This window comes from Mustelus asterias, chromosome 9 (genome assembly GCF_964213995.1).
Source record: "Mustelus asterias chromosome 9, sMusAst1.hap1.1, whole genome shotgun sequence".
NCBI lineage: Eukaryota > Metazoa > Chordata > Chondrichthyes > Carcharhiniformes > Triakidae > Mustelus > Mustelus asterias.
Window position 1 is genome coordinate 94,244,936 of NC_135809.1, and position 10,352 is coordinate 94,255,287.

Consider the following 10,352-nt stretch of genomic DNA (forward strand, 5'->3'; position numbering starts at 1 on the left):
GGCCATTTAAGCCTCTTGAGTATCTTCCATTGATCAATGAAATCAAAGGTGCTCTGTGACCTAACTCTATATTTTTACCATTGTCCCCCATCTCTTCATACTTTGGTTATCAAAAATCTAACAAGCACAGATTTAAAATTAATTATTTTTAAATTCATTTACAGGATGTGGGTGTAGCTATCTAGACTTGCATTTATTGCATATCCCTAATTGCCCTTGAGAAGGTAATGATGATCTGTCTTTTTGAACCACTGCAATGCATTATTGCAGAGACAGAAGCTGTCCATGGTCTGTGCGAGGTATGATTCCAGCCAGTGGAGAGCTTCTCCGGCTTGCCATTGACTTCAATTAAGACTCTTCGATGCCACAATTAGTATAATGCTGCCCGTCATCAAAGGCATCACTCTTGTCCCATCTCTAGAATTCAGCTCTTTCGTCCATTTTTTGTGAAAGGTTGTAATTAGATCAGGAATTCCTTCCCTAACAGCACAGTGGGTTTATATATCCCACAAGAACTGCAGTGGTTCACACAATAGCTCACCATGTCCTTCTTGAGAACAATTAAGTCATGGGCAATAAATATTGGCCTTGCCACAGATGCCTACATCCTATGAACTTTTTTTTAAAAAGGTCATTGTGACAACTATTTTACAAAATATTTTAACAATTCAATTTGGCAACAGGAAGTACAATTGCTTAACAGTGTTATTTTCCTCCACAAGAAATAAGGGAAATTGCCAAAATGTTTACCACACTCTTTCACTATAAAGCACTTTATAGTAAAATGCCCAAAATGCTTCATGGGAACATACTCAGACAAAAGTTGATACCGAGTCAAAGGAGGAGATGTTAGGGCAAGTTGCTAAAAGCTTTGTGAAGGAAGGACATTTTCAGAAGCTTTATAAATGAAGAGAGAGAGAGGGAGAGAGAGAGGTGTAATTGTGTAGATGTGTTTGGGAGAAAATTTCAGAGTTTTGGGGCTAAACAGCTGAAGACAATATTGCCAATGGTGGAGTGAAAGAACTGGGGAATTCACAAAAGACCAGGTAATATCCCTGTACAAGGGATGGAATGAAACTACCTTAAGACATGATGAACCCATACAATACTTTCTGTGGCTGCATCAACTTTTTGAAGTTATTAGTTTGCTAGGTAATGTATGGGTTCTGCTGATGAGTCCAGACATAATTTATGGAAATAACCTCAGTTAGATATACACCTACATGTTTTCATTTTTTTTAGATGATGCGGTAACTCAGATCAAGACATTATTTGTTGATAACTGTCTTACAAGAGTGCAGTTGCTGTCAATTTTACATTGATGTTTAACAGTTTCCACTTCTTGACGATATAAAAATGACAGTGTAACTCTGGACTCAATTCACAGCCTGACTCCAGAAATCAATGAACTGAGTCCCCTGAGGGAAGCTGCTTGATCCTTCTTGGACTTGATTCTGTTTGCAATAAAGCTGCTGTTTAGTTTCCAGTGGGTTTAAGTCGTCAGCAGCAGGATCTGCTATACACATTGTACATCTGCCAGATCTTTTGAAGTTTGCATGTAGAATCTCTCACCTTTCCTCGCGAAACACTCAAACTTATCAGATCTGCAGCTTTGCAATATGTAATTAATGCATCTGTGTATACTGTCTCTTCCTTCCAGGCTTGTAAGAGGATAAATGACATTCCGTGTACATCAGTTTGAGCCCAGCAGTGCACCACAGCTGTTTTTTTAACTGCAAGTGGGAAATGGACCTACAGAGCCATGCAGGAAAGCAAAGTCCCAGGCTCAATAACTGATCTGAGCCAAGTTGCCACTGAAGAGCTATAGTTTGCCTCATAGCTACCATCATAGCAAGCTGTAGAGTCACTCAGTAACTGTTGGTCACAGCCCAGTGACCCAGGCTGCAGAGATACTAAGAGGAAGCAGACATCATGGTTCGTCCCTAAATTATGAGCGAGAGGCGATGTGTCAAAATATTTGAGCACAATTTGTCCTCTTCCCAAATGATTTGGGGCGGCACTGCTGCCTCACAGCACCAGGGACCTGGGTTCGATTCCTGGCTTGGATCACTGCCTTTGTGGAGTTTGCATATTCTCCCCGTGTTCTGTTTGGGTTTCCCCCAGGTGCTCCAGTTCCTTCCCACAGTCCAAAGATGTGCGGGTTAGGTGTAATGGTATACTAAATTGCCCCTTAGTATCAGGGGGGACTAGCTAGGGTAAATGCATGGGGCTATTGGGATAAGGCCTGGATGGGATTGTGGTTGGTGCAGACTCGATGGGCCAAATGGCATCCTTCTGCACTGTCGGGATTCTATGATTGTATTTACACTGTAAAATCTGAGATGAAGAGATGTTTGGGCTCAATCAAGCTGCTTCATACTGTTGAACATTATGGAAAAACAGACTGACAATTCCAAATTTGAAGGGTGCAAAATGTGTTTATGGACCTTAATCTCTGAGACCTGTTTTCAAATTCTTTTTGGATTAATTGTAGATGAAAACTCCACTCTGCTGTTAACGCTTTAGACTTCTTTGTGAAATAAGTCTTAAGTTCATAGTCGGCATTGACTCGCAGTGAAAACAAGTCCTGTTTGGTGGTTACTGGCAATAAACAAATAATGTTGCTTGGAAAGCTGGGTTGAGAAACGAGAACATGCCAGATTGGTTTAGTAGCAGTGCTTTTCTGCGATTAATACTGAGGTATACTTAAGAAGCACAATCAAGGCATGGTTTACTTGACATGTGAGCACTTGGTACTGGCCCCAAGTGCCTGCAACCAAAAGAGGCCAGTGCCCTAGCATCAACATCTCTCATTTTGAGCAACACAAACGTTAGCAACAAAATGGCACTGGAGTGAGTACAGAGGACATTCAGCACCAATTGTAAATGTCAATAAGTCAGCACCCTCAACATTTAGTAGTGAGATGTTACACCTTAGCTCAAAAAAGTGAGCAAGATAACTACAAGCCAGATAGTTTAACCTCCATGGTGGGAAGTTTCTGGAAATAATAATTTGGGACAAAATTATTTGGAACTTATTAAATCACAGAGTGGTGGAGGCAGAGCCATTGACTATTTTTAAGGTAAGGTAGATAGACTCTTGACTAAAATGGGAAAGGTTATTGGGGGTAGGCAGAAACAGTAGAGTTGGGCCATGATCAGATCAGCCATGATCTTGTTGAGTGGCAGAGCAGCTTCAGGGACATAAAGCCTACTCCTGCTAACTTGGAATTTTTGGAAGAGGTTCGATGAGGCGTACATGGACTTCCAAAAAACTGTGATGCCACCCAACAAAATTGTGAGCAAGGACTTGGCCCATGGAAGAAAAGGGACTGTAATTAGCTGAGTGACAGAAAATGAAATAGTGGTTGATGGATGTTTTTCAAACTGGAGGAAGTCTTTTGTGAAGATCCCCATAGGGGTCAATGCTGGGATCATTGCCCTTTCTGATGTATATTAATGACCTCAACCTCAGTGCAAAGGGTACAATTTCAAAATTTAAGGATGAAATGAAACTTGGAAGAATTGTGGACTGAGAAGGTGAGTGTGATTCTATGAAGGATAGTATAAAACTTCAAAAGGACGGACAGATTGGTGGAATTGGCAGGCAAGTGGCAGATGAAATCCAATGCATAGAAGTGAGAAGTGATTGATTTTGGTAGGAAGAATGAGAAGAGACAACATAAAGTAAAGGGTACAATTGTGAAGAGAGTGTGCAGGAGCAGAGGGACCTGAGTGTATACCTACATAAGTCTTTGAAGGCAACAGCACAGGTTGAGAGGGCAGTCAATAAAACATGCTGCATCTTGGTCTTTATTTATAGGGGCAGTGTATGCTAACTTTGAATAAAACACAAGTTCAGCCTCAACTGGGGTATTGCATCCAATTAAAGGCACCGTACTTATGTGACAGCATTGGAGAGAGTGCAGAAGACATTCACGAGAATGGTTCCAGGGATGAGGAACTTTAGTTACATAGCTAGATTGGGTAGGTTGAAATAGTTTTCTTTGAGAAGAGAAGGCCGAGAGGAGATTTGATAAAGATATTCCAAACCACAAGCAAACTGGATAGGTTAGATAGGGAAAAATGTTCCCAGAATGAACAGGTTTAAGGTAATTGACAAAAGAAGCAATGGAGACATGAAGAAAAATGTTTTCATACAGTGAGTGGTGAAGATCTGGAATGCGCTGCCTGCGCATTCCAGATGTGTTGGAGGCACGTTTGATTGAAGTATTCAAGAGGGAATTGGGTTATTATTCAAAATGAAAGTAGGTGCAGGGTTACGGGGAAAAGGCAAGGTAACATCAGCAGGTAAATTGCTCAGAGAGCGGGTGCAGACATAACAAGTAGAATGGCCTCCTTCTGTGCTGTAACAATTCAGCCAAAATTCCAAATAAATCAGTGTATTATCTCTATTTGCCATGTTACAAAAGAATTAAATACTGTCCAATTGAGTGTCAGAATGACAAGATTTGACTTGTAGCTTTCGCATTTCTCTTGGCCTTTCATCTTTCATCGAGCCCATCCACGATAGACATGTTTGTTTCAAATTATTCCAACCCAAGATAATGACTCGGAATATTTCAGCTACATCACTATTCATACATAAATTCTGAAGTGTTATGGCAACAGAAATATTAGAATAAATCCAACCAGCTCTACCACAAATTACATGAGAACTACTAGTACAGACAAAAACTTAGTCATGCTGAATCAAGATAAGCACCTAACAGTCAGGTGTTCGTACTAAGCCTCTGAGCTATTTGTGGTCTGTGAGCTTTGACATCTAGCCCACAAAAGAAAGAATAAACTTTCCTTTCTGTGGTGCCTTTCACATCTTTGGGAAATTCCAAAGTACTTCATGGTCAATGAAGAACGTTTCAAATTGCAATCACCATTGCAATGTAAGGAAATACACCAGCCAATTTCAACTTTGTACTTGTACTTTATATTCCACTTATGATTCCTATTTAGGTCTGGGAGTTTGGAATTCTGTTCCAAATGAGTGAATAAAGGGGCTACAAGTGAAATTCATTATCAGTTACTATTGAAATATATGCAGATTTATGGGACTATTTACATTAAAATTATATTTGACTTTCAGGACTTCATACCATTCACCCAAATCCTCCATGAAAAAAAAGTGGTCAATACGGCAATCACAGTAAAAGGCAAAGGATGTTCTGAAATGGAACTGAAATCTAACCTACGGGCAGAATTTGTTTCTGCGCTCTCTGTTACAGAACAGATTGTTCAGTAATGTGAGGATAAATGGATTACTGAAACTAAAATTGCAGCAATGATCCTTTTTGCGGCCTCAGTGATGGAGATGGGAATGATAATGTGGCACTGATAGACATGAGCTAGCTTAAGCCAACTGATTTGATAGAACATTATGGCTTCACTACTGCCTAAAGATATATGCGTAGCCCTGTTTCTTTGTTCATCTCAGATTAAAATCACTATGTCTCCAACAGCAAATTTCTCACATGGCCTTATCAATTATTTTTGAGTGCATGGGTGACAATGTATGCATGTAGATTATTGGGTAAATCCATAGTAATGAAGAAGTAATAATCCCCGTAAATTATATCTTGAATATTACTTGAATTTAGGTGGTGGGTATTCATTGGAGTCTCCATTTCTCTCCAAGAAGTGGAATACTCATATTACTGAGTTAATACATATATCAATTGTTTTACTTCATATGAACCAAACTGTTTACAATCTTGTTGTCACATTTAGCCCCAAGATGAACCTCTGATCATGAACCTGTTCCATGTCTAAGACCATCTATTTCCACTTCCGTAACATTGCACAATTCTGTTCTTGCCTCAACTCACCCGCTGCTGAACCTTCTTCCCTGCTCTTGGTACCTCTGGATGTAACTATTTAAATACGTTCCTGTTTGGCCTCTCACATTCTTCCCTCCATAAACTTGAGCTTATCCAAAACTATGCTGTCCTGTGCCCTAACTCATACCTAGAATGACCGTTCATCCATCACCTTGTACTCGCTGGCCAACATTGGCTCTTGGTCAAGCAGTGCCTTGATTTTAAATTCACAATCATTACATACAAGAGGATTATTTTTAAAAAGTAGCTGGCACGGAGGTTTCCACACTTCCACCAAAGCCAAGCTATGAGAAGCCTATGTTTTGAACAGTTTCAGCTTCATAATACTGCTGTTAGTAGAGGAAAATAGGGGCATCAGGAGAAGAAAAAAATCAGAAAAAACAAATTCAACCAAAATTTCAAATAAATCAGTGTAACTTGCCACATTACAAAATAATTGAACTGCAACAATTAACTTAAATATCTAATTCATAGCCAAACTTTGACTTTTTTTTGGTCTTCTACATTTAACAGAAAGCATACAATAAACCTAACAGTATTTATGCTACGTAGATAATAAAGCCCTCAGATTTAGATGCATTTGACAAGGCCTTTCGGGTACCTTACCCATCAATATCACAAACTAGCTAATTATTACTTATCAAATCAGCATCTGGTAAATGTCCAGCAGCTACTCTGAGTAAGAGGATATGTCATAGACAAGAATAATTTAGTTGCTACAGATCAGATGAACTAAATACCAAGCGAATACTCATAAACACACTACTAAATACTAGCCATGACAAGTAGGTCTTCATGACATTGGGTGTAGTTTGCAGTAAAACAGGAATCATGAAATACTAAGGTTAATTGATCACCTCTCTGAAGTCTGCTGAAGAGATTAGAATGTAATTGCAAAATTGCATAATCAAGTACAAGAAAGAAAGAAACCAAAGTAGCACAGACTGCTATAATAGATTGGTCAAATGGGGCTATAAATAATATTATTCAATGACATTGTCAAACAAGAGATATTATGATCCCAGTTGATGTTACTGCTGGACAATCAAGTTCCGGAGTGGACCCTAGCTCAATACATTGTAACTTTCATTTTTGTTCAGAGACGTGGATGAATAGGGTCACAGGATTGTCAATTAACTTTTCATAAAAGAATAAAATATATATTAATCAAGAAAAAATTAACTATAATACCCCATTCCTTCTCTACAACTATACCTTCACAGATATTATCAGATTTGTAAGGATAACACAAGTTACAAAATCTATCTTATACGCTAATGTTCTCAGTAAGTAAGAAGTCTCACAACACCAGGTTAAAGTCCAACAGGTTTATTTGGCATCGTGAGCTTTCAGAGTGCTGCTCCTTCATTAGGTGAGTGGAGAGTTGGGTTGGCAGACACGGCATATATAGGTAGAGACTCAATTGCAAGATAATGGTTGGAATGTGAGTCTTTACAGGTAATCAAGTCTACACAGATACAAACAATGCGAGTGGAGAGAGGGATAATCACAGGTTAAAGAGGTGTGAATTATCTCAAGCCAGGGCAGTTAGTAGGATTTTGAATAGGGACTCTATCTTGGTTTCCAGGTCCCGAAAGGACTACACATCCCAAAAGGACTACAGATCACGAACCCACTCAAGTCGACCTATAATACAGACTATGCTGAGAGACTTTGCTGTTGCACCTCTCTCACATTCCCCTCAATCTCTTCATACACCAGACGCCGCAACCTGGAAATGCATCATCTGTGAGGTGCCATACCTCACACCCTCCACCCACCGCCTCTAGAGTCTTCATCTATCTCCCTCCAGTAAATGATCTCTTGATCTCCTTGTTTATGACCCCCTCCCACTCTCCTCCCAGGGAAGGAGGAGCAGAAAACAAGATCTCTGTCCATGGCTCCATACTGTCAAACATCTTTTGTATAATTCTGGTAAGAAAGAGTTTCGTCTCGTTGGTGATGACACAAACAGTTGTTTGAATAAAGTGAAAGGAGACAATCCCAGTCCCCCAACTTAATTCCATTATCCGTGTGTAGTGCTCCCAGTACAGGTGTCCAGTAAACATAAATTGAAACCCTACCAAACAGAGGTTTCGCATATTGACCGCAAGGTGTATTGTAGACTGAAAACAGGGGCTCTGCATAATAGCTACACATTCCAGAACTGTCTACTGACAAACCAGAAGCTCCACCTGGTTTTCCTGTCCCTTATCCACTGGCATTAAATCCTGCAAGGGTGTGGTCCTACACCAGACTGGGGACATGAAATCTTGGTGATCCTGCTTCTCTCTAACACCAGCAAAAGGCAGGAAACAAATAATCTGAGTTGCTATCATTTCTCATTCAAGAGTCACCACTTTTAACAATGCAGTCTTTCTTCAGCACTGCATTGTAGTGTCAGCTTCTAATTTGTCAAAATCCCAGTGTAGAGCAAGCTACATTCAAGAACAGCCATAGTAAAGTACTTTTTTAAAAAAAAAAATACATATTCATGAACCATGCCAAGGTGAATGGTATTAATATAATCACTTTGACTGAAATCAGCCTCATTTCGCCTTGTGGTCCATGTTCATCCTATGAATATTTTACACATTGAAATGATTCTTATAACTTAAACACATCTGATTCTTGTCAGGATTTTAAAAACATTATTATACAGCCTTATTCAGTCATTGTCTTTCATGATCATCATTTGGGAATAATCAGGGGTACAGACATAACTCCAGCCAATAGTTATTACAACAAAAATGTGGGAAGTATTTTTATTGATCTGTGCCGATTCTTGTTTCTTTTTTAAGATGCGAGTGTGGAGGGAAAGGATGGGTGCATCTCTCCAGCAGTACACTGTGAGGTTACAGAGGAGACTGTTGTCAGTGTACAATATGTTTTTGTACTCACGAAGTTGTTGGAACATCACAGCAAGTTCAACTCACCAGTTTGCGCTGACACCATTTGCAGATCCCACACATGGCGACCATTGCAACAAGACAAATTACCACAGCTGCTGAGACTAGAGCCACATCCAGGGCAAATGAATCTGCAGGAAAACAAAGAATATGGATAAATTAGTGCCAAAATCAGGAAACGTGTCCTAAATCCATACAACAGGTATGTACCACAAAGCAATACATTACACACCACTGCTGACTGACAGACATAATTCAAGACTTCCTTTAAGTATTTTCTTCCCCCATGGACACAATCAATTATGCAATATAATGTGTATCTTCATATTCTGCACATTTGGCTCTCAGGTCAATTACTAATTTGATGATATTTTTAAATGAAAATATATTATACTATTAATTATTTTCTGCTGTCCTTTCAATTTGTATTCACTTTTGATAATATTTTCCAGCTTATACAGCATTTAACAATGATAAATGCCTTGTGCACTTGATCTTTCACACTGAATGATTGTAGGGCAAGGCAGGCTGTAGCTTGTCAAGTACACAGATCCACTTACTGTATTACTGTTCATTTGGATTGAAACTCATTGCTGTCAGTTTAAAAATGTAGCCCATTTCAGTATTGATATAAAACTGAGAAATCACAAATGTTGGAAATCTGGAAATCTGCGTATTTCTGTTCAAGTTCATCTTAAAGCTGTAATGGGAAGAAAGTGGAGTTGATATTCTGATCAACGATTTCCAAACAGTGGAAGGGCCCGTTTTGTTCAGATTCTATCAAATTATTAATTTGTTCTTTATTCTTGGGATGTGAGCACTGCTGGCAAGGTCAACCTTTATTGCCCATCCCTAATTTCCCTTGAACTGAGTGGCTTGCTATGCCATTACAGTGGACATTTCAAAGTCAACCACACTGCTGTGGGTGTGGAGTCACGTGTAGCCCAGGCCAAGTAAGGATGGCAGATTTCCCTCCCTGAAGGACACTGGTGAGCCAGATGAAATTTAACAACAATCAATATTTTTATGGTCACCATTATTGGGACTAGCTTTCAATTCCAGGTTTTTATTAACTTGAATTTAAATTCCATCGGTTACGATGGTGGAATCTGAAGTAACATCACCACTATACTGTCGTCACCCTTGTTTTTCAGACAGAATCATACTTCCACCAGTTTTGGGGAGGCATGAGACACTGACATTCTGCATTTTTAATAATTAAAAATTTTAATAAAATAATTTTTAATTATTTTGCACAGCTTAATGTCATCAGAAGTTTACATTGTCATGTTACTGATCATCTTACTGTAACTAAGTTTTGGATCATGTTATCTTGGCAGTTTCTGAAGTTCACGGTCTCAGAACTTTTTGATGACAATTACCTTTGCAGTAATCACTTGGAGATCAGTAGTTTGTCACTTAAAAACTCATCCCACATTTGGAATTAAGCTGCAAGTATCCAGGTGAGAACCAATAAAAATGGTAATGTACAACAATGATGATCCACAAGCTCCAGCTCACCTACCCAATTATCAAAATAAGCCTACATACGCCAATGAAAGAGTCATCCCCACTTAGTCTAATTATG

At 39.2% G+C, this 10,352-nt stretch overlaps 1 protein-coding gene across 1 annotated transcript in view; it reads right to left on the reverse strand.

Moving 5' to 3' along the window:
• Window positions 1-8,889, reverse strand: part of syt7b (synaptotagmin VIIb) — a 365,243-nt gene extending 356,354 nt beyond the window's left edge. The window contains exon 1 of the mRNA XM_078221264.1: window positions 8,792-8,889. Coding sequence (XP_078077390.1) covers window positions 8,792-8,836 — 45 coding nt within the window. The 5' untranslated portion in view covers window positions 8,837-8,889. The remainder of the gene's footprint in view (window positions 1-8,791) is intronic.
• Between the last annotated feature and the right edge of the window lie 1,463 nt (window positions 8,890-10,352).